At 40.2% G+C, this 24,251-nt stretch overlaps 2 protein-coding genes across 9 annotated transcripts in view; both read left to right on the forward strand.

The window, feature by feature from the left end:
- Positions 1–1,920: 1,920 nt before the first annotated feature.
- LOC135335636 (adhesion G-protein coupled receptor G2-like) lies at positions 1,921–8,083 on the forward strand. 2 transcript variants are annotated; one of them, XM_064531190.1, is made up of 15 exons: positions 1,921–2,454; positions 2,712–3,143; positions 3,207–3,382; positions 3,441–3,563; positions 5,238–5,269; positions 5,321–5,494; positions 5,547–5,626; positions 5,683–5,776; positions 5,823–5,877; positions 5,932–6,200; positions 6,263–6,406; positions 6,469–6,602; positions 6,712–6,974; positions 7,066–7,183; positions 7,329–8,083. In XM_064531190.1, exons 1-15 carry the CDS (start codon positions 2,315–2,317, stop codon positions 7,963–7,965), a joined length of 2,871 nt encoding a protein of 956 aa, XP_064387260.1. In that variant the 5' UTR covers positions 1,921–2,314; the 3' UTR covers positions 7,966–8,083. The 2 variants fall into 2 exon arrangements, with proteins under 2 accessions (XP_064387260.1, XP_064387261.1); XM_064531191.1 differs by lacking the exon at positions 1,921–2,454 and having other exon boundaries at positions 2,945–3,147.
- Positions 8,084–10,860: 2,777 nt separating this feature from the next.
- Positions 10,861–24,251, forward strand: part of LOC135334596 (phosphatidylinositol phosphatase PTPRQ-like) — a 42,832-nt gene continuing 29,441 nt past the window's right edge. For 2 of the 7 annotated variants that reach the window (XM_064529843.1, XM_064529844.1), the window contains exons 1-24: positions 10,866–11,018; positions 11,130–11,627; positions 13,099–13,611; positions 13,954–14,466; positions 14,630–15,151; positions 15,219–15,470; positions 15,541–15,665; positions 15,719–15,893; positions 16,254–16,541; positions 16,641–16,940; positions 17,000–17,299; positions 17,374–17,661; positions 17,773–18,285; positions 18,455–18,976; positions 19,044–19,295; positions 19,366–19,490; positions 19,544–19,718; positions 20,079–20,366; positions 20,466–20,765; positions 20,825–21,124; positions 21,199–21,486; positions 21,598–22,110; positions 22,276–22,797; positions 22,872–23,123. In XM_064529843.1, the coding sequence (XP_064385913.1) occupies positions 10,946–11,018; positions 11,130–11,627; positions 13,099–13,611; positions 13,954–14,466; positions 14,630–15,151; positions 15,219–15,470; positions 15,541–15,665; positions 15,719–15,893; positions 16,254–16,541; positions 16,641–16,940; positions 17,000–17,299; positions 17,374–17,661; positions 17,773–18,285; positions 18,455–18,976; positions 19,044–19,295; positions 19,366–19,490; positions 19,544–19,718; positions 20,079–20,366; positions 20,466–20,765; positions 20,825–21,124; positions 21,199–21,486; positions 21,598–22,110; positions 22,276–22,797; positions 22,872–23,123 (7,897 nt within the window). In that variant the 5' untranslated portion in view covers positions 10,866–10,945. Of the gene's footprint in view, positions 11,019–11,129; positions 11,628–13,098; positions 13,612–13,953; positions 14,467–14,629; positions 15,152–15,218; positions 15,471–15,540; positions 15,666–15,718; positions 15,894–16,253; positions 16,542–16,640; positions 16,941–16,999; positions 17,300–17,373; positions 17,662–17,772; positions 18,286–18,454; positions 18,977–19,043; positions 19,296–19,365; positions 19,491–19,543; positions 19,719–20,078; positions 20,367–20,465; positions 20,766–20,824; positions 21,125–21,198; positions 21,487–21,597; positions 22,111–22,275; positions 22,798–22,871; positions 23,124–23,191; positions 23,317–23,379; positions 23,555–23,954; positions 24,243–24,251 lie in introns of all 7 variants that reach the window. The other 5 variants (XR_010394333.1, XM_064529845.1, XM_064529841.1 and 2 more) reach the window with 5 other exon arrangements.

Genomic DNA, 24,251 nt, shown 5'->3' on the forward strand with positions numbered 1-24,251 from the left:
ATGTACGAAAGTTCCTGTTTGCATGCGTAGATCTACTTGAATTGCTTCCAGTAAACACTGATAAGTGCATTCCAGAGTGGAAGTTCTGTAATGGAACTAGCTGGGCTTCCATAACTTATTTTGGCTTTCCACTGATATGGTAACTCATTATGATGACTTAGATACCTGTTGAATAGCTAGCCAGGCTGGAATGCACATTGTATCAGTGGCGTAGGAAGCACGGGTGCTCAGGGTGCTGGAGCACCCCCTTATCTCAAGCTACCTTACCTACTTGTTCCATGAAGTTCAGAACAGCTAGCTAGCTTGATATAGCAGCTAGCTAGCTAGCTAGAAGTCAAGCTAGTGGCTAGCTATACTAGCATAGTTACGTACACAGTACAAAGGTCAGCTAGATGAACCACACGTAGATATCTCTTATAAAGAGAAAGCACATTGCGAATGCAACATTAACAAGCGCTAGCAAGTCTCCTCTCATTTTTGACATCAATGGTAAGCTTCCATGAACAGCTACTAAAGAGGGTAGCTAGACTATAGATCAAGTTTAATTGGATCCTAAAATAGACATGCTGTCTAACTGCCGAACGTTCGTTTTCCTCACTGCGAAGATTGAAACATTCCTCCGAAGTAGACTGGAAACCACGCCCCTTTCTTTAGGGAAAGAGACTGGCCAGGTGACTATCAACGACTCGTCTTCATTGCGTACTGAATTTTGCGGAAGTGGTTCAGGGAAAAGGGTGTGGTCACCAGTGTTGCAGTTTAGTATACTTTGGCTAGATCTACTGCTGTCAGTACTCTAGCAAGCTAGCTAGCTAGCTCAGCCACCTACCAAACTTCATTTCAATCACAAGTTAACTGCTGCAAAACTATGTCCAAGTCTGGAGCTAGCTGTCACCTGGATGTACCTAGTTCTTGTCCTGTCTGTGGCAATGATACCGCTGTAAAATAGAAACTCAAATGTTGCTGGCAATAGGGCAAAGCAAAGGGACTTTCCATAAACCAGTTGGCAGAGAGACAAATATATCTCTGCATCTCTGCTACTTCTGTCTGTTATTTTTGCAGTGGCCTTGTAGCTATCCAGGTTATAGCAACTTTAGAATTGCTTCATTGGAGAAGTACTGATAGACAACTTATATCCAAAAAGCTAGCTAAGTAGACATAAAATTTATACTGCAACTGTACATTAATACTCACATAAAATCAATTATAATAAAAATTTATGCTTAGTGTGCAATATTGTGGTTTAGATATCTCCCACGCATTCATGCACACACTACATTCCAAGCATTCCGTTGGGACGAGTAGTTGATAGTCACCTGGCCAGTCTCTTTCCCTAAAGAAAGGGGCGTGGTTTCCAGTCTACCTCCGAAGTACAATGACACAATGCAATCTTTTTTTATTGGTATATTCATACCCACTTAGCAGATTCTAGTATATAGCAGAAAATTTAATCCAGGTAAACTCACGTAGAATAAATTTTGATACTGATAATTTTATACCAAATTTGCTCAGAATTAATCTCCGGGAATGTAGAATGCCAAAATTTTCCGGGGACAAGCCCCCGGACCCCCAGATTTGTAAAGCACCCCCTTACAAAAACATCTTCCTACTCCTCTGTGTATGACATTTCTCGAAGTGCTGAAATGTTTCTTTTATACATGCATAGCCTCGAGACCAGGCCGATTAAGTTAATCGGCCTGGATTCGAGGCTAATACATGCATGAACACTTTGCAAACTTGACACATTGAATGGCTGCTTTAGTGTCACATACATAACAGATAACTAGCTATAATATAATTATTTTTCAATGCCAGCCTTAGCCTCGATCCCAGGCCGATCCGTCTCCAATTGAACGCTAGGTTGCTGACCTATAGCGTTCAATTGGAGACGATTCGGCCTGGGATCGAGGCTATGCCAGCCTTAGCAGTTTTACATGATCTCACAAACCAATTAAGAGCTCTAATTATATCAGCTGTATTGTGGATATAAAGGACATGCACGGAGCAATTAAATTCATCACATTCGTAGATCAAGATATTTCTTTTTTCGAAAGTTTAATATATAGATGCATTTTAAGGGCAGAAGCTTAGCATGCACTAGCACTATCAAGGGCTTATTAATTCGGAGGTTCCACTGATTGTGTGGAGGAGTTTTGTGTGTTTCCTTTTAGCCCACGCTCATTAGCTAGAGGTTAGCTTCCTTATACCATTAATTATGCAGCCATATAAATGCATTATAGACTATAAGTAGATCATCTTTCAGTAATTTACCTCTGTAAATCTGGCTACAATCTATAATAGTATATCTCTATGTACCATGAATCAAGCTAGACCTATTGCAGCAGTTGTGCTTTTAACCCTTCATCTCAGCAGTATTAGAGCAGAGTTACCAAGCTCCTGTCTTACTGCAATCACTTCATCCAACTCTGTGGATTGCTGTCGAATGCAACCATTCCTGTATGTTCCCTATTCTGTTACTAGTAATTTTAATGGAAATTTGAATGCATGTGTGCAAAAAGATCTACATATGTACAATGTTTAGTGTTGTGCATGTGGCCCATCAAAAACTGGCTAGTTTACTGCCAAAATTAATTAATTGATAACAAGTTGTTTGCAACCCTCTGCTTGCAACCATGCATAGCTCTGTCCTGTTATATATTTAATTTTAACCACTTATTTGATCATCTGAGTACATTATTATGCTATATATGCAGGGAGATTTCATTCACCTTGAACTTTGAATGTAATGTATCTCAATACCTTGACCAAGGAATAAGGCTTGAAATACGCCGGTCAGCTGGGAACTCTAATTGGCAGCCAGTTCGATTTTATGCAGTGAATACAAACGAGACTGCTGGGTCAGTTGTGAGACGTATCGAAAATAACATGGTTGTTGCAGATGCCTTGCTATACTCTAGCAATTTTCCTTTAGAAGTGATAGCGGGTAATCAGTCTGTGTCCATTCGGGAATATATTTGTGATTCAGCATTTACTGAGGAGAATGTGAGTGTGAGGTGGCTGCAGAGATACAGTGAGGTTCCTGTTGTAGAAGAAGCAGCATGGTCACTGGACGATGTAGTACTTACTGTGTGGAATGGTGACTGTCGGCGTGAGGTCCTTAGAAACAGTTTCAATCAAAATAATCTGTGAGTGAGTTTCTATTAATATTAATGGTAGCTATATATAATGTCGATCTATTTCAAATGCAGGTCTGCAGTTTATGATGTTCATGCTGGTATTGTAGAAATACCAACATGTGATGTAACTGGAAATAGCCAGCTCTATTTCAGTGTAATCGAAGAACACCCAACTACTTCACGACGATCACTAACTCTTTTAGATGTCTATGTTATGGGCGAGTGTCCAAGTGTTGACTTAGTTACTGGTGAGGGCTCAAGTACAGCACAGAATGTCAAAAGGAGAGTACTTTTTGTTGCATGTAGGTGTGTGTGATACCAGTGGTTGTGATGTGGATACTACTGTTTGCTCCTTGGGCAGTATCAATTGCACTGGCTGCAATATTGGGTATCAGTTACTTGCCAAAACCACAATAGGGGCATGCCATGGTGAGTTATACCATTCATTTGTCTTCTGTTTTTGTATGCAAGTAATTGTTTATACTGATTCACCACAAACCATCTCTGTTAGAAATATCATAGTAGTGTGCTTTCTCTTACCGTTAATGTGAATTAGGAGTGTTTACCCACGCTGTTTTGAAAGAGTACACGTGTATACATGCATGCACCATATCACATATACACCTGCTTAAACAGGAATGTTTAAAGACATCCAAAGTAATATAATCCCCCTTGGGGATACATTAACGTGTCTTGTCATTAAATGTTTATTTATGGTAGCTTATTGTGAAGAGCTCCCCAATATAACCCGTCGAAGTATCACATACAATAGTGATTATTCTATGGGTAACATACACCTGTACCGTTAATGGATACAATTTGGTTGGAAATGAGACTCGGACATGTGAGGTTCCAGGTGGATGGTCAGGATCAGAACCTGTTTGTGAACTAACTATTCTATTCTTTTCTGGAAGACCCTAATTTTTGAGTATTGCTTTGATAGTACAATAATTACAATAGGGATTACGATAATATAGTTGCAGTTGATTGTGGTGAGCCTTCGTTTATATCTAATGGGACAAAATCAGAGGCACATAGCAGTACATTGCTCGGAACCATTGTAACCTATAGCTGCAATAAGAGGTTATGAATTGATTGGTCTGCGATAATCTCTTGTCAAACAAAATAATAGAAACCAGAGCAGTCCACTATGCAGCTACCTACTATGTTAAACTTTCATCAATGTAATCTATAGATCTCAGATAGCTATAGTTAATGACCGTTGCGAGTGCTCTATACAAGAAACGGTAGAGTACGAGCGTAAATGCTGGTTTGTATATATCCTATATACTACTCATGCAGCTTTTGTCTCACTCTTGCAGCTATAGCTCTCTAGTGTAGAGTTAACTGCTAAATAGAACAGTAATTCCTTCGAACAGATTTTACCACCCCAGAGATACCTAGCTACTTAGAGCTGTCGTGTAGCAAACTGAAAGCTCTATCGCTCTGCAGACCAGAATAGAAGAGGCCACGCTGCATGCATAGCCAATCTGGGATTAAATCTTGAGTCGAAAATGCAACTTGGACAACTGCAAACTTTTAATTAGTGTTGTATACCCAATCACTATGCTATACCCACTACTGTGCTATAAAGCCTATAATAATATTATGTGTAGGCGTCATTATTTTAGCAATGTGGTTGGCTTCATATACACTACAGCGTAAGCAAACAGTTTTGTGGTATAGCACTGTGGTTGTCATAATTATAGCAACGTGGTTACCACAGCTGTATACTACTTTAAGAGGTGAAATAATTATTTTCGCGGGTAATTAATTTCTGCTATTTCTGCAAATTTGAACTCGCAGATAATTGGAAAATGCAATAAAACCACTTGCAAGCAATTAATTAGAAACGCTATGATTAATTTCACAACTTGAGCAGCTTTTAGCAGAATTTAATGCCAGCAAAATGAACAAATCTACCAGTCCTGTGAAAATAATTATTATATCACACTTAGCTAGCACCAACAAATGTTTTAATGTGCATGAGGTCGAGGTTACGTAATGCACTCGCTTGCGTATTAAAATACGTTGGCTAGCGATTTGTATTACAAAAGAAGCTGAAAACCCTGTTCAATCACATTTTGTTGCTTACTTCATTAGGTGTTGTATTGGATCCAGTTTTTGATCGAAATGTGAGCTACTATTGTCACGTTTGGTTAGTACATAGATTTGAGTTCTTTCAGGTTACTGAGGACAACTATGCGGACATAGCGGCTGAGATATCTTCGTTTTCCACAGATTCTCTTGACAATGCCACACTTCAAACAACTGAACTTTTGAAGAATATTTCGAAAGTGTTCAATGATATAGCAGAGCTTGTCAAGTTACTCCCCTCATCTAGTGATATCCATCCCTTAGTACGTCAAATTTCGGCACACTAAATACTGTTAAAATTTACTGTACATGCAGGTGGTTGAAAGGATGGCTTCAACACTGAACTCTCTGATACAATGGAATCACAGATTACTTGAAGTGGAATCCACCTCCATGTAAAGTTAACATCTTACTTTTAAATGTGAATTTTAACCAGTCTTTAAAAGTATAGCATTCTTCAATCATACGAGCTTGTTGCTTCTCTCTACGCTCAGCAACGCAACTATACTCTAATTTTGGATGAAGTCACTATTGTCACTGAAGTGGTGAGTGTATTTGCAGTCTTAATTGCAATATTTATTTTGTATATAGAGGGAAACAAATGAGTTTAGGAGGACTGGAAGCATGTTTGATTTCACAAACAGCAGTAAGCAGCTATTAAATATTACACTCGTATAGTTCTTATAATTATCGATTTTAGCTGACGTCACGTCTACAATCTCTCTACCCCGTCAATTGTTCGATAACATACCTAGTAGTTGGCCAGCTGTTGGTATTTTGTATACACTCTATGAGAACCCCACCTTATTTCCTATACGTAACGATGACAATGAAAACTCAAGTACATTGAGGAGTACTGTTGCCACTCCTGTGCTTGCGGCAACTGTTGGCTCAAGTCTAAACTTTGCGGAAATTCACCCTCCAATAGTGATTACCTTAATCCCAAAAGAACAATCTGAAAATATCACAGTAAGTCTGCAGTCAATTGCTTATATACACATAGAATTATATGATTCATTGCATACACTCAGATAAGGGAAGGCTCAGAGAAATGTGTTTCCTGGGACTTTAGCTCCAACCGCTGGGTAACCGACGGCTGTGTTACTGTCAGAAATGAGACAACTAATGTAGTTGAATGTCAATGCACTCACCTCACAAACTTCGCTGTTCTTATTGTGAGTGCATTACAGTAATGCTGCTTCACCATCAGATTGATTGTATATAATTATTGGTGCAGGATATTTGTTCGAGAGCTCAAGACTGCGAAAATGATCCATTGGCAGACATCATTCTCTCTGCAACTACCTACGCTGGTGTAGTGCTGTCATGCATTGGAATCATCTTCACTGTTATCACTCTTGTTGCATTCAAGTCAGTCCACATAAGTATGGATTTTCATTGTACAAAGTCACGCTTACTCGAAGATAGCTTAAATTATTGCGTGCAATGTGTTTATAATATAATTTTGACTATTTTTCAGGGATCTTCGGTCACGGGACAACACCAAGCACCACATACAGCTCTGTATTGCCATTTTTTGCCTCCTGGTAGTATTCGTTGCTGGCATTGATCAAACTAAACCTTATGCTGGCTGTGTGGTGGTTTCTGTTCTGATCCATTACTTCTCCCTGGTGGCTGTCATGTGGATGGGAGCAGAGGCCGTGCTAATCTTCAAGAAGATTGTAATTATATTCGGGGAAATCACCACGTCGTACATCATAGTTGTCTCTCTCATCTGTTGGTGTGAGTGTAACCCCTCATTTCTACGATATAAGATACATATAAGTATCGTTCTGGTTGTGTAAACATGTTGGTCCTTTATTCATGCACGCAGTGATTCCTCTGATTCCTGTGCTGCTTGTGCTCATCATTGACATGGCTAATGGAACTGATACGAAATCAGATCTAATTGTCAACAGATACGAACATGGAGTGGAGAGTGTTACTGGGTTGTAAGTTGTGATCTATTGAGGACAGAGCTTGCATTTAATTACAATATAATATTATACATTATACGCTTAATGCAAGAAAATAAAGATGCTATTGTTGTAAGCATCTGTATTTATCTCTGCATCCTTGCATTTGTTTTTGTTACAGCTGTTTCCTGAAAGATAGTGGTGTGTTTTTTGGAGCATTTCTTGCACCAATTCTTATGGTTTTGCTTTTAAATGTGGTTATTTTTATCTGGGTCACTGTGATTGTGGTCAGGAGTACGAAAGACAAATTGAAAAGGACTAATGAGGACTTAAGCTCACGAGTCGTGATTAGAATAATTATCAGCCTTCTTGGAATCACATCTTTATTTGGGATTACCTGGCTGTTTGCTGCATTGACGATCACAATTTCCGGTAACAATGTGTTGAGAACTATTGTGCAAGCTCTTTTTGTTGTATCTGGAACATTTCAAGGTTTTTTTCTGTTTCTTTTTTTCTGTGTGCTTGATCAGAAAGCTCGAGGAGCTTGGAGAGAGGCGTTTGTTTCCTGCATGCAAATAACTAAGCAGAGCTACAGACGAGACTCAAGTAGCTTGATTGGCGTATCTTCAAAGAAGACGGACACTTTTACCTTTGATCAAAATTCGAACTATTCTACCGATATGAAGAAGGAAGATATGAAGAATAATTTTTCTAAGCTCAAATATGATTCTGTGAATGGTAATGCTTCGACTGACCTGAATGAGTATCACAAAACTAGAGTGATAATTACGGTTGTGGAAGATCATGGAACTGCATGAATAAATGGAAATGAAATTGATGTTATGCCTGTGCTCTGTTAGTTAGTAGATTAGTATAGACTATCCCATTCCCTTATGAGTTCAAGGCTATTATGTGTCATGTTATGTTTCTGTTAGATCTCTACATGTTTAAATTGGCACTGTACAAAAAATAATGAAGCGAGTCCCTACCTATTTTTGTGTTGACTCAGCAGGTATTTTATGCACCGTCGCGTCAATGATCTAGTATGCTATTCATTTTCTTATATCACAGGATATAGCTAGATCTAGGCATTATTACTACTGTGGGGTATAGTTGGGCGTGGCCCGACCGTCCTGACAGGAGGTCGGGTTGCAAGCCTATCTGGGATTTGTTCTAAGCGCCCTATCAGATTGCAGCATTTTTCACGTGATTGGTTACACTTCTGTTTGCATCCAGAGGAAGTACAACATCCGCGTGTCTTTAACACACACCTCTACTATCTATGCTAAAACATAACCCCCCCCCTGAAAGGCTGAGGGGTTAATCCCCTAGGCGGGGATGCCCATTCAGATGAACAATGCTCTTGAACAGTGGCGTAGCCAGGATTTTGGGAAGGGCAGGGCTCAAATTATTTGAGCAGGGCCAGAGCGTAACACCTAAAAAAAAGTCATAACTTTTCCTCACTGAGCAGTCAGCATGCATTAGTTGGCCCTGCCCACATTTCCATTCAATGACATCATTCTAGTAACTGCACGCAGAATACATGGACAGATCGCGGTAATTCAAGTGTTGATATAGCCTCGATTCCAGGCCTTGAGAAGGAGGCTAGTGTTGATAAAGCACAAAAGGGGGGGGGGGGGGGGGCTCTAGCCCCTCAGCCCCCCCCCCTGCCTACGCCACTGTTGAACCCCAACCAATATCATTTACGCTATTTGGTTTGCATATATATTAGCAGTAATTCTGCATGAACGATATACTCGTAGAATTATACCCGATACTGCGACACAACTTATAGGCCCTGATAAATTATGTTTTTTTTCACCCATTATTCTATTCTTTAATTCTTGAAAAATGTGCTTATTATTCTCATAAAAAATCCGATTATTCTCTGATTTTTCCCCAAAAATGTGACATAACAAATTAAGACGTAGAAATAAACACAACACACAACTGACTCAAGACATAATTAATATATCGTGTTATCTCGTTAAATTGAACTGATCCATAATTAGGCATTCCTAAAAGGGCGGCTGATTAAATATTCACCTTTAGCCATTTTTTGCCATGTTATGCAAAACTTAATGTAATGATCTTTACCAAAAATGGACATTGAAAAATGGCCAACAAGTTGATTTTCACGTGAGAAAACGCTCTATACACAATAGCTAGCTGATACATGGTACATGGTATAGATACATGTCTGATGTAGGTCTAGTATCAGTAATTTTTGTAAAGACAGACCCTTCGCACCACCTCTACTCTTGTTTCTTCTTTTCCGCTATGTCCATTTACTCCATATGTTTCATACCATCTCACTCTTAATTGTTGTTTCACCATTTCCCAGGCCGCACGGTAGAAGTGAAAGCAATCCTTGAGATCTGCAACGTCTTGGTCTACAAAGAGTCTGGTATCTATTGTCGTTCACTTCTAATTTCTGGATTTTTTACCCATGTTCCAGTGCATCATTACTGTGTGGCTTGTGCTACAGTACATATTTTTATCTTCAAATTTTGAGTGGAGTTCTGCTGGGGCTATTGGGACTGATCTAGCATTGTCCTTGGGACCGAGGCTATAGGACAAATCTGACTCAGTGCTCTGCCTCATAAGTGAAGAGGCGAACACCTGAGAAGGCAGAATGTTCTTTCACAATAATGATTATTTTTGTGCAATAAAACAATGTTTGCTGTATTCATTTTTAGTCTTACAACATGTTGGGATGAGCACATTAATTTTAATACCCTTCATGGATCTTTCACAATAATGATTGTTTTTGTGCAATAAAACAATGTTTGCTGTATTAATTAATTTCAATTACTCTTTTAGTTACAACATGTTGGGATGAGCATATTAATTTTAATACCCTGCATGGATCTAAATGCATGCACTAGTATCACGGACAAAAATTAGACAGCTATATATACACATGTAGTCTGTGGCTAATAGCTCGGGGGCAAAATCAAGAGCGCTATAGGTCTTGCAGCATTTCCGCAGGCATTTCCGTGTGCTCTACCCTCCGTCTGATGCCCACCTGGGCAAATGTGTACTCTCTGAGTAGACTCGCCAGCCAGCCCTTCCTAGATCCTCGGGGGTAGGGCTGGCTGGCAAGTCTACTCTCTGATGTGTAGATCTATCTACTCATGATTTTACAGTGGTCTGCACAACAGTTATCCAGGCATATAGCAAAACCACAATTATCCTTTTAAGGTGGCCAGCTATGAATTCATTATGCATGCATGGCTTCTAGGAGGCTGACTTCTTTCATACAAGCTTGGAATGCTGTTAAAGGTCTATTACACAAATGTACTTTTTGGACCTTAGCCCTTACGTCTTCTCCCTAACCAAAACTGCACTAAAATCTAGCAATTTTGAGCACTGCGGAGGATGTTTAGATATGTAAGCAACATCGAACCTTGCATATCTATAGATGTTGTGACAAAATCCAAACCTTAACCGGAAAGCCGAAACCGTTGGTCTTTTCTCTCCCTAACCATGCAATTACCCACTATAACAATTGTACTTTTCTATTAATCACCACAAACCCATGCACCACCTTTTTTCTTAGAAATGTTCCATATTTAAAGTACACACATTATCTGTTGTGGTATTCCAATTATTATGATATTCATAGCTGACTACCTTAAAAAGAAAACTGTGGTTTTACTATTGACTGTTGCCTTAATTTGCTCTGGACAACTGCTGTACGTATTTCTAAATTTACCTGTGCAAAGCAGTTATAATTAATGTGCATCTAGATCTAGATCTAGCTAGCTTGTAGCGATTGCACATATTTGTTGAAATATGTGGCATTCATCTTGTGCAAAGCTATCTGTTCTTGTGATACTTCGTTTATTTAGTGGTATCACTGGTCAAGGTGAGTAGCACACAAAATCGCACAATCTAGATCTAGCTTGATCCTCCCCATCTTTGATCAGCTAATACAGTCAGATCAATGCAGTCACACTTTACATTTCATTTTCTACAGTTTTGCCAGTGGTGACGCCATCTGAACAATTTGTCCAGAATGGAGGTGGACCCCTCACTGTGAGCTGCAACACTGCAAGTCTTGCAACTGAGGATCAAGTACAATGGATAAAACTCAATAGTGCTGACTTAGAAGCTTTCCAGATGGCAAGTTCTACTGAGTGCGTTTCAGCGATGTCTAGTGGTAGCGGTGATGGTGACAAAGGAAGCAGTGGCTCTGGCTCTGGCACTGGCACTGGCTCTCCGCCCAACAGCAGCGGATTTGGGACTTCACTTGGATCGAGCAGCAGATCTGGGAGTATGCTCGGCTCTGGTTCTGGCTCTGTCACAAACTCTACTGCTTCACCGGTTCTGCCCTCCTTTTTGGCAAATGGTTCAGTAGTTACTATGGGGAGTAATTTGACTTTCAATTCCACACATTTTGGAGATGAGGGATACTATGTGTGTGTTGTATCTCTTCCTGATAGGATTTGCTACTCTGAAAATTTCAGCCTAACAGGTATGTCACAGTATAAAGTTGTCTTGCATTTAGAACCTAAGAAGATAGTATATCATCACTCCCCTCTCTACACCTTTTCTTGTTAGTGCATAGTCAGTCAGCATAAAATTATTGCCTTACTTGATTGTGTTACTGAGTGTAATAGATTGCGTAATACCATGCATACATAAAGAGAAGGACACAATCCCAATGAAAAATCATAAGCCTTGCCAGGTTTTTGTTTTGTGTACCCTCGTCGATGCCCCATACCATCTTCCTTAGTATTACTTTGATGGAAGGAGAGTGCTTATATAGTATATCACTATAATTTGTCAACTATGTAATCACTCGTATAATTATTTGTATAGAGCTTCTAATTTACCCTACCTGGCCTCTATATCATAGCAACTTTTAACTTCCATAAAACTTCCAACCCTATAGAGCACATTCCTCATGCATAAACTCCCTTGCCTCGAATGTTATTACAGTACTACCAAAAAGAAGTATGTGCATGCATATGCCATATGGAGCTATAGGTAAAGACAAGAAAAGGGTGGGGCCTCACTGCATGGACATGAGCTATAAGCTTAGCACAAGCTGTGTCATACGCATAATTAACAATTAAGCTTATCTTTCCTTTTTTCGAGGCTGCATGGTAACTAGTATATTCAAGGTGAGGTAGCAAGCTAGAACACTTATTGTCACATACTGTCACTTATATTCCCTACGTTAGGATTTATGGTAATGTAAACATCCCTGGCCTTGGAGGTTTTACTGCCATATTTTCTGATGCAGTGGACAATAGCTTAGTCAATGTAATAATTATGACCACATTGTTTAGTTTCGCCTGGTGACCACCTGTCTGTGCGTGGTAGATGAGGATGTCAACCTCACTTGCTCTGCTCGTGGTGTAGGCTTACGAATTACCGTTTACGAATTACTGTAGATTTTTGAATTCCTGTTTGCATGATTGCTTTTATTGTGTACTTATGAATGCTAGTCTTGATTGAGCAACTTGTATTGGTTGTTCTTTCTATAATGACTTCTGGTGAAGTAATGGGTTTTAACTTACATAAACACCCAGCTGAGCACATTCCTCATAAACTCTCCAGATTAATTGCCTCGAGCACACACTCATTTTAGTGAAACTAGATCACTGTACATGGCAAGGGCAAGACAGATGGGTGGGGCTCGGTAGACACCAGGAAAGGTAGAACAATGGGGCTTGCACAAGCTTATAGTCTTTGTAGACAGTGTATTTATTTATATAGATGACTATAACCAAGGTGAGGTAGCTGGGGTAGCAAGCATTTTTCTTTCTCGTAGGTACACTTATTGCACACTTATTGTCTCTACATTAGAATTTATGGCAACGTAAACCATTCTTTTGCCTTGAGGCTTGCCCTCGGCGTCGAAGGTCAAACTGCAATAAATTCTATGCAGTGGACACTCTCATTTTAACATGTAAATAACCACAATATCTATTCTTTAGTTTCCCCTGGTGACCTATCTGTGAATGCTACACCCTTCAACGTGGTAAATTTCAATGAGGATGTCAACCTCACTTGCTCTGCTCGTGGTGGACCCAATAATGTGTACCAATGGCTGAGAAATGGAATGAACACTACTATAAGGAGTCAACCTACACTATCTCTCTCTCTAGTTGATGCTAGTGATGGAGGGGAGTACACCTGTGTTGTCAGCAACGCTGCCGGCATTAGCAACGCTAGTCTCACACTGTACATTCGACCATACATTGTAACTCATCCACAACAAATACTAGCAACTGTCCCAGAATCAGTTTCATTTACTTGCAAGGCTTTGGGATTCCCTGCACCTAACTATCGATGGGACAAGATTGGTGATCCCGGGTTTAAACGCTTTACACAAAATCTCACCTTCAATCCTGTCAATTTTGGTAATGAAGGATTATACCAATGTGTTGTTTCAATCATGGTGGACATGATCAATTACACTGCAGAGTCTAATCAAGGAGAATTGATATGTGAGTATTATGTAACAGTTTGTGAAGCTTGCGAAGTACTGTAGGTTTGGAATCTGTGCATGTTGCTTTTGATAATGTATGGTGTACGCACAAGCTTATCTTTCTAGTTTTTAAGATCGAGTTATATCCAAGGTGATTTACGTAGCTGGGGTAACAAGCATTCTTTTTTCTCATAGATACACTTACTGAACACTTATTGTCTCTACATTAGAATTTATGGCAACATAAACCATTCTTTTGCCTTGAGGCTTGCACTCGGCGTCGAAGGTCAAACTGCAATAAATTCTTTGCAGTGGACACTCTCATTTTAACATGTAAATAACCACAATATCTATTCTTTAGTTTCCCCTGGTGACCTATCTGTGAATGCTACACCCTTCAACGTGGTAAATTTCGATAAGGATGTCAATCTCACTTGCTCTGCTCGTGGTGGACCCAATAATGTGTACCAATGGCTGAGAAATGGAATGAACACTACTGTAGGGAGTCAACCCACACTATCTCTCTCTCTAGTTGATGCTAGTGATGGAGGGGAGTACACCTGTGTTGTCAGCAACGCTGCCGGCATTAGCAACGCTAGTCTTACACTGTACATTCGACCATACATTGTAACTCATCCACAACAAATACTAGCAACTGTCCCAGAATCAGTTTCATTTACTTGCAAGGCTTTGGGATTCCCTGCACTTAACTATCGATGGGACAAGATTGGTGATCCCGGGTTTAAACGCTTTACACAAAATCTCACCTTCAATCCTGTCAATTTTGGTAATGAAGGATTATACCAATGTGTTGTTTCAATCATGGTGGACATGATCAATTACACTGCAAAGTCTAATCAAGGAGAATTGATATGTGAGTGTTATGTAACTGTTTGTGAAGCTTACAAAGTACTGTAGGTTTGGAATCCTTCAGTTTTGTGCATGTTGTTTTTGATAATGCATGGTGTACTTAGTGTATGGATTCTGTTTCTTTAGAATGTTATAGTCTTGATTGATAATTATGTCTATAATTATAGTGACTCCTGGTGAAGTAATGATTGACGCAAGTCCATCTAATGTTGGTGTGCTGAATGAAAATGTCACACTAAATTGCTCTGCAAGTGGTGGAACTGATAACCTCCAGTGGCAAAGAAACGGAATCAATCTTCCTGGAGAAATGCAGTCTACACTACTTCTCACTTCAGTTAATGCTAGTGATGGAGGAGAGTACACTTGTGTTGTCGGTAATGCAGCTGGTAATGGCAGTACCAATTTCACTCTCTACATTCATCCATATTTTGTGACTAATCCACAACGTCAGCTACTTCGAACTGTGGCTAGCAGTGCAACATTCACTTGTGAAGCTTCTGCGTTCCCTGCACCTGACTATCGTTGGGACAAAATTGGAGATGTGGGGTTCGATAATCTTGACCGCTTTAGACAAAACTTCTCCTTTAATCCTATTGCTTTTGGCAATGAAGGCAACTACGTATGTGTTGCTTCAATCATTGTGGACAATATCAACTACACGGCAGAATCTAAACCAGGAGAGCTCATTTGTAAGTTCAATAGCATTTTAGCTATGAACTTTTAAGAGTATACATAAATGCATCCATTTAATTGCAGTATCACCTGAGACTAGTGTGTCTGTCACACCTAGTATGTCTAGAACAGTTCAAAGAGATACTCAAACGTTCACCTGCTCTGCCATGGGTGGTCCTGGAAACATGTTCTCATGGAGGAGACTGTACGATAACGAAATTGTGGGGGACATGTCTAATCTAACTGTGAATGTGAGTGGAGCCACAGACGGTGGGCAGTACAAGTGTGAAGTCACCAACATAGCAGGCAGTGATTCTGATAATACTACTGTATACGGTGAGTGTTAAATGAAACGTTTCACTTATATAGGTATGGTCTATGTTTTTAACTGTTCGTCCATCTACAGTTGGTCCGATCATTGACACTCCCCCTTTATCTAAGAATGTGAGCATCTCTGAATCATCCACTTTCACCTGTTCGGCCAGTGGATTTCCAGTACCTACCATCATCTGGGTCCACAACGGAACACAGGTGAGCTAACTATACATCATCAATTTGTCTTGCATGGTTGCGTGATTCTTCAGAATCGGGATGATGAGAATCGCACTACTGTGTTATGTACCATGGGAGACAGATCTGTGACCAGCACCCTCACCATCAACATGGCTATGGTTAATGACTCTGGGGAGTACGTCTGCAATGCTAGTAGTCCAAACTATGACACTGTGTCAACGGACCCTGTCATTTTATTGGTACAAGGTAACCCACCCAATGTTTATCAGTGCAAGTGTTTCACAACTATATTCACAACAGTTCCCCCTGGACTGAACTGAGTAACCATCTAGTCATGAATCTGTTCTCTGTATCAAATGTTGTGACTATACTTTATATGTGAGAATCCTCAGGCCTGTGAATTTGATTGCTTAAGGATGAGGCCAAACTGTTTTGAATGATTGCGAGAGGAATTCTATAGATAGTAAATGCATGCTTCCTTAAGGTATATAAAAAATGTTGTTTATCTTTTGGTGTCAGTGCCTGTTCAAGGAAGTATTCAATACTACAGATGTTAGGTTATGCTCTAAATTCACAGTTTATGTTTGTATACACATTCAATTTCAGCAACTCCCGAAAGACCACAGAATGTGACAGCTGTAGAAGTGACAACAAATAGTGTGATATTGGAGTGGGTGGAGCCTCATGACAATAATGCCCCCATCCGTGATTACAAAGTCTCCTACACCAGACCATCTTTTCTTGGAGGGACTGCCATGACTATCAACAGCACAGTGGAGACTGTAAACATCACTGGACTACACCCTGGAGCCGCTTACGTCTTCAAAGTGGTTGCTTTCAATGACATCGGGGAAAGTCCATCTGGTAACGTCATGGTCACTACTGTGAAAACAGGTATGCCATCTTACTTATAAGCAACAAGATACTTCAACGCACTGCAGATAGATCTATTGTAACCTAGCTGTCAAGTTACATCTAGCATTACGTTCACAGTCCCAACAAACCCTCCTGAGAATGTAATGATCACTGTGCTATCATTCACTGAGATCCAAGTGAACTGGACTGAAGTTCCCATGGTGCATCGAAATGGAATAATTACCACATATGAAGTGATGTACGAACCACTGATGACGTTTGATATACTCACTGCAGCCAGAGTGAACACTACAAATGTTTCTACTGTTCTTACTGGACTGGAAGAGAATTTAGAGTACAATGTTTCCGTGAGAGCTTATACAAGTGTGGGCCCTGGACCTTATAGCCCAGAGGATATGGAAATTACTTTTGAAGATGGTCGGTCGATAATGATTAAAATTAATAATAATAATAATGTGCTTTTTAATTCAATACAGCTCCTGCTAGTCCACCTCAGAATGTGACGGCTACTGTGTTGTCTTCTACTGAGATCCAAGTGAACTGGACTGAAGTTGCTGAGATAGACCAGAATGGAATCATCACTGAATATGAAGTCATGTATGAGCCACTAATGACATTTGGTGTGCTCAATAGAACAACAATAAGAACAATGAAGTTGTTTACTGTTCTCTATGAGCTTGAAGAGTATGTGGAGTACAACATATCAGTTAGAGCATACACATATGTGGGACCAGGACCTTACAGTGTCGGTATTATAAACATAACATTTGAAGATTGTGAGTAAAATTAACTAGGGCATATTAAATTTTAATTTAACACTTGCACTTTCACTATAATTGTTATTATGCAGTGCCAAGTTCTTCACCTAATAATGTCAGTGCTACGGCAGTGTCTTCCACTGAGATCAGTGTGATGTGGCAAGAAGTTGCAGCAATTGACCGAAATGGAAACATCACTCAGTATGAAATAACATACAATGGAGAGTTTGAGCAAAGTAATGTCACTGATGGAAATGCACGAAGTTTCATTATTACTGGATTGGATGAGTTTGCAAACTACAGTATCTCGGTGAGAGCTTACACCAGTGTGGGACCTGGACCTTACAGCCCATTTGCATTGGAAACTATACATGGAGATAGTAAGTTGAGAATGGGCTATCGTTTGAATTGCACCAATACACCCCATGTATAGAGTAGACTATGTTCTGGTAGGAAATTCCTTAGCGTAATGAATTTGCCAATTTTTTTAGTTTCCCCTGGTGACCTATCTGTGAATGCCACACCCTTCAACGTGGTAAATTTCGATAAGGATGTCAATCTCACTTGCTCTGCTCGTGGTGGACCCAATAATGTGTACCAATGGCTGAGAAATGGAATGAACACTACTATAGGGAGTCAACCCACACTATCTCTCTCTCTAGTTGATGCTAGTGATGGAGGCGAGTACACCTGTGTTGTCAGCAACGCTGCCGGCATTAGCAACGCTAGTCTCACACTGTACATTCAACCATACATTGTATCTCATCCACAACAAATACTAGCAACTGTCCCAGGATCAGTTTCATTTACTTGCGAGGCTTTGGGATTCCCTGCACCTAACTATCGATGGGACAAGATTGGTGATCCTGAGTTTAAACGCTTTACACAAAATCTCACCTTCAATCCTGTCAATTTTGGTAATGAAGGATTATACCAATGTGTTGCTTCAATCATGGTGGACATGATCAATTACACTGCAAAGTCTAATCAAGGAGAATTGATATGTGAGTCTTATGTAACTGTTTGTGAAGCTTACAAAGTACTGTAGGTTTGGAATCCTTCAGTTCTGTGCATGTTGCTTTTTTGATAATGCATGGTGTACTTAGTGCATGGATTCTGTTTCTTTAGAATGTTATATATAGTCTTGATTGATAATTATGTCTATAATTATAGTGACTCCTGGTGAAGTAATGATTGACGCAAGTCCATCTAATGTTGGTGTGCTGAATGAAAATGTCACACTAAATTGCTCTACAAGTGGTGGAACTGATAACCTCCAGTGGCAAAGAAACGGAATCAATCTTCCTGGAGAAATGCAGTCTACACTACTTCTCACTTCAGTTAATGCTAGTGATGGAGGAGAGTACACTTGTGTTGTCGGTAATGCAGCTGGTAATGGCAGTACCAATTTCACTCTCTACATTCATCCATATTTTGTGACTAATCCACAACGTCAGCTACTTCGAACTGTGGCTAGCAGTGCAACATTCACTTGTGAAGCTTCTGCGTTCCCTGCACCTGACTATCGTTGGGACAAAATTGGAGATGTGGGGTTCGATAATCTTGACCGCTTTAGACAAAACTTCTCCTTTAATCCTATTGCTTTTGGCAATGAAGGCAACTACGTATGTGTTGCTTCAATCATTGTGGACAATATCAACTACACGGCAGAATCTAAACCAGGAGAGCTCATTTGTAAGTTCAATAGCATTTTAGCTATGAACTTTTAAGAGTATACATAAATGCATCCATTTAATTGCAGTATCACCTGAGACTAGTGTGTCTGTCACACCTAGTATGTCTAGAACAGTTCAAAGAGATACTCAAACGTTCACCTGCTCTGCCATGGGTGGTCCTGGAAACATGTTCTCATGGAGGAAACTGTACGATAACGAAATTGTGGGGGACATGTCTAATCTAACTGTGAATGTGAGTGGAGCCACAGACGGTGGGCAGTACAAGTGTGAAGTCACCAACATAGCAGGCAGTGATTCTGATAATACTACTGTATACGGTGAGTGTTAAATGAAACGTTTCACTTATATAGGTATGGTCTATGTTTTTAACTGTTCGTCCATCTACAGTTGGTCCGATCATTGACACTCCCCCTTTATCTAAGAATGTGAGCATCTCTGAATCATCCACTTTCACCTGTTCGGCCAGTGGATTTCCAGTACCTACCATCATCTGGGTCCACAACGGAACACAGGTGAGCTAACTATACATCATCAATTTGTCTTGCATGGTTGCGTGATTCTTCAGAATCGGGATGATGAGAATCGCACTACTGTGTTATGTACCATGGGAGACAGATCTGTGACCAGCACCCTCACCATCAACATGGCTATGGTTAATGACTCTGGGGAGTACGTCTGCAATGCTAGTAGTCCAAACTATGACACTGTGTCAACGGACCCTGTCATTTTATTGGTACAAGGTAACCCACCCAATGTTTATCAGTGCAAGTGTTTCACAACTATATTCACAACAGTTCCCCCTGGACTGAACTGAGTAACCATCTAGTCATGAATCTGTTCTCTGTATCAAATGTTGTGACTATACTTTATATGTGAGAATCCTCAGGCCTGTGAGTTTGATTGCTTAAGGATGAGGCCAAACTGTTTTGAATGATTGCGAGAGGAATTCTATAGATAGTAAATGCATGCTTCCTTAAGGTATATAAAAAATGTTGTTTATCTTTTGGTGTCAGTGCCTGTTCAAGGAAGTATTCAATACTACAGATGTTAGGTTATGCTCTAAATTCACAGTTTATGTTTGTATACACATTCAATTTCAGCAACTCCCGAAAGACCACAGAATGTGACAGCTGTAGAAGTGACAACAAATAGTGTGATATTGGAGTGGGTGGAGCCTCATGACAATAATGCCCCCATCCGTGATTACAAAGTCTCCTACACCAGACCATCTTTTCTTGGAGGGACTGCCATGACTATCAACAGCACAGTGGAGACTGTAAACATCACTGGACTACACCCTGGAGCCGCTTACGTCTTCAAAGTGGTTGCTTTCAATGACATCGGGGAAAGTCCATCTGGTAACGTCATGGTCACTACTGTGAAAACAGGTATGCCATCTTACTTATAAGCAACAAGATACTTCAACGCACTGCAGATAGATCTATTGTAACCTAGCTGTCAAGTTACATCTAGCATTACGTTCACAGTCCCAACAAACCCTCCTGAGAATGTAATGATCACTGTGCTATCATCCACTGAGATCCAAGTGAACTGGACTGAAGTTCCCATGATGCATCGAAATGGAATAATTACCACATATGAAGTGATGTACGAACCACTGATGACGTTTGATATACTCACTGCAGCCAGAGTGAACACTACAAATGTTTCTACTGTTCTTACTGGACTGGAAGAGAATTTAGAGTACAATGTTTCCGTGAGAGCTTATACAAGTGTGGGCCCTGGACCTTATAGCCCAGAGGATATGGAAATTACTTTTGAAGATGGTCGGTCGATAATGATTAAAATTAATAATAATAATAATGTGCTTTTTAATTCAATACAGCTCCTGCTAGTCCACCTCAGAATGTGACGGCTACTGTGTTGTCTTCTACTGAGATCCAAGTGAACTGGACTGAAGTTGCTGAGATAGACCAGAATGGAATCATCACTGAATATGAAGTCATGTATGAGCCACTAATGACATTTGGTGTGCTCAATAGAACAACAATAAGAACAATGAAGTTGTTTACTGTTCTCTATGAGCTTGAAGAGTATGTGGAGTACAACATATCAGTTAGAGCATACACATATGTGGGACCAGGACCTTACAGTGTCGGTATTATAAACATAACATTTGAAGATTGTGAGTAAAATTAACTAGGACATATTAAATTTTAATTTAACACTTGCACTTTCACTATAATTGTTATTATGCAGTGCCAAGTTCTTCACCTAATAATGTCAGTGCTACGGCAGTGTCTTCCACTGAGATCAGTGTGATGTGGCAAGAAGTTGCAGCAATTGACCGAAATGGAAACATCACTCAGTATGAAATAACATACAATGGAGAGTTTGAGCAAAGTAATGTCACTGATGGAAATGCACGAAGTTTCATTATTACTGGATTGGATGAGTTTGCAAACTACAGTATCTCGGTGAGAGCTTACACCAGTGTGGGACCTGGACCTTACAGCCCATTTGCATTGGAAACTATACATGGAGATAGTAAGTTGAGAATGGGCTATCGTTTGAATTGCACCAATACACCCCATGTATAGAGTAGACTATGTTCTGGTAGGAAATTCCTTAGCGTAATGAATTTGCCAATTTTTTTAGTTTCCCCTGGTGACCTATCTGTGAATGCCACACCCTTCAACGTGGTAAATTTCGATAAGGATGTCAATCTCACTTGCTCTGCTCGTGGTGGACCCAATAATGTGTACCAATGGCTGAGAAATGGAATGAACACTACTATAGGGAGTCAACCCACACTATCTCTCTCTCTAGTTGATGCTAGTGATGGAGGCGAGTACACCTGTGTTGTCAGCAACGCTGCCGGCATTAGCAACGCTAGTCTCACACTGTACATTCAACCATACATTGTATCTCATCCACAACAAATACTAGCAACTGTCCCAGGATCAGTTTCATTTACTTGCGAGGCTTTGGGATTCCCTGCACCTAACTATCGATGGGACAAGATTGGTGATCCTGAGTTTAAACGCTTTACACAAAATCTCACCTTCAATCCTGTCAATTTTGGTAATGAAGGATTATACCAATGTGTTGCTTCAATCATGGTGGACATGATCAATTACACTGCAAAGTCTAATCAAGGAGAATTGATATGTGAGTCTTATGTAACTGTTTGTGAAGCTTACAAAGTACTGTAGGTTTGGAATCCTTCAGTTCTGTGCATGTTGCTTTTTTGATAATGCATGGTGTACTTAGTGCATGGATTCTGTTTCTTTAGAATGTTATAGTCTTGATTGATAATTATGTCTATAATTATAGTGACTCCTGGTGAAGTAATGATTGACGCAAGTCCATCTAATGTTGGTGTGCTGAATGAAAATGTCACACTAAATTGCTCTGCAAGTGGTGGAATTGATAACCTCCAGTGGCAAAGAAACGGAATCAATCTTCCTAGAGAAATGCAGTCTACACTACTTCTCACTTCAGTTAATGCTAGTGATGGAGGAGAGTACACTTGTGTTGTCGGTAATGCAGCTGGTAATGGCAGTACCAATTTCACTCTCTACATTCATCCATACATTGTGGCTAATCCACAACGTCAGCTACTTCGAACTGTGGCTAGCAGTGCAACATTCACCTGTGAAGCTTCTGCGTTCCCTGCACCTGACTATCGTTGGGACAAAGTTGGAGATGTGGGGTTCGATAATCTTGACCGCTTTAGACAAAACTTCTCCTTTAATCCTATTGCTTTTGGTAATGAAGGCAACTACATATGTGTTGCTTCGATCATTGTGGACAATATCAACTACACGGCAGAATCTAAACCAGGAGAGCTTATTTGTAAGTTTAATAGCATTTTAGCTAAACGTTAAGAGCATACATGAATGCATCCAATCATTCTCGTTTAATTGCAGTATCACCTGAGACTAGTGTGTCTATCACACCTAGTATGTCTAGAACAGTTCAAGGAGACACTCAGAAGTTCACCTGCTCTGCCATGGGTGGTCCTGGAAACATTTTCTCATGGAGGAGACTGTACGATAACAAAATTGTGGGGGACATGTCTAATCTAGCTGTGAATGTGAGTGGAGCCACAGACGGTGGGCAGTACAAGTGTGAAGTCACCAACATAGCAGGCAGTGATTCTGATAATACTACTGTATACGGTGAGTGTTAAACGAAACGTTTCACCTATAGGTATGTTCTATGTTTTTAACTGTTCGTCCATCTACAGTTGGTCCGATCATTAACACTCCCCCTTTATCTGTGAATGTGAGCATCTCTGAATTATCCACTTTCACCTGTTTGGCCAGTGGATTTCCAGTACCTACCATCATCTGGGTCCACAATGGAACACAGGTGAGCTAACTGATTCATTGGTACATCATCAATTTGTCTTGCATGGTGCATGTGATTCTTCAGAATCGGGATGATGAGAATCGCACTACTGTGTTATGTACCATGGGAGACAGATCTGTGACCAGCACCCTCACCATCAACATGGCTATGGTTAATGATTCTGGGGAGTACGTCTGCAATGCTAGTAGTCCAAACTATGACACTGTGTCAACGGACCCTGTCATTTTATTAGTACAAGGTAACCCACCCAATGTTTATCAGTGCAAGTGTTTCACAACTATTCACAACAGTTCCCCCTGGAACTGACTAACAGTTCCATCAACAAGAATTCATTGCAATTAATCAGCCACTAGGGCTAGCTGTTAGTGTACACATGAACCATCTCTATATCACATGTTGTGACTATACTTGGTATGTGAGAATCCTCAGGCCTATGAATTTGATTTGCTTAAGGAAGAGGCCAAACTGATTGCGAGAGGAGTTCTATAGAGAGTAATTGCATGCTTCCTTAGGATATATAACAAATGTTGTTTATCTTTTGGTGTCAGTGCCTGTTCAAGGAAGTATTCAATACTACAGATGTTAGGTTATGCTCTTGTACAAATTCACAGTTTGTGTTTGTATACATTCAATTTCAGCAACTCCCGAAAGACCACAGAATGTGACAGCTGTAGAAGTGACAACAACTAGTGTGATATTGGAGTGGGTGGAGCCTCATGACAACAATGCCCCCATCCGTGGTTACAAAGTCTCCTACACCAGACCATCTTTTCTTGGAGGGACTGCCATGACTATCAACAGCACAGTGGAGACTGTAACCATCACTGGACTACACCCTGGAGCCGCTTACGTCTTCAAAGTGGTTGCTTTCAATGACATCGGAGAAAGTCCATCTGATAACGTCATGGTCACTACTGTGGAAACAGGTATGCCAT

This window comes from Halichondria panicea, chromosome 4, assembly GCF_963675165.1.
Source record: "Halichondria panicea chromosome 4, odHalPani1.1, whole genome shotgun sequence".
Classification (NCBI taxonomy): Eukaryota; Metazoa; Porifera; class Demospongiae; order Suberitida; family Halichondriidae; genus Halichondria; species Halichondria panicea.

What these genes read in the sequence shown, in the direction of transcription:
- LOC135335636 (XM_064531190.1), top strand. Translation starts at nt 2,315, where the DNA reads ATGAATCAAGCTAGACCTATTGCAGCAGTTGTGCTTTTAACCCTTCAT. An exon ending in TCACTATTGTCACTGAAGTG is followed by an intron (nt 5,777 to 5,822) that starts GTGAGTGTATTT and finishes TTTTGTATATAG; the next exon opens with AGGGAAACAAATGAGTTTAG. An exon ending in TGTCTCTCTCATCTGTTGGT is followed by an intron (nt 6,975 to 7,065) that starts GTGAGTGTAACC and finishes TCATGCACGCAG; the next exon opens with TGATTCCTCTGATTCCTGTG.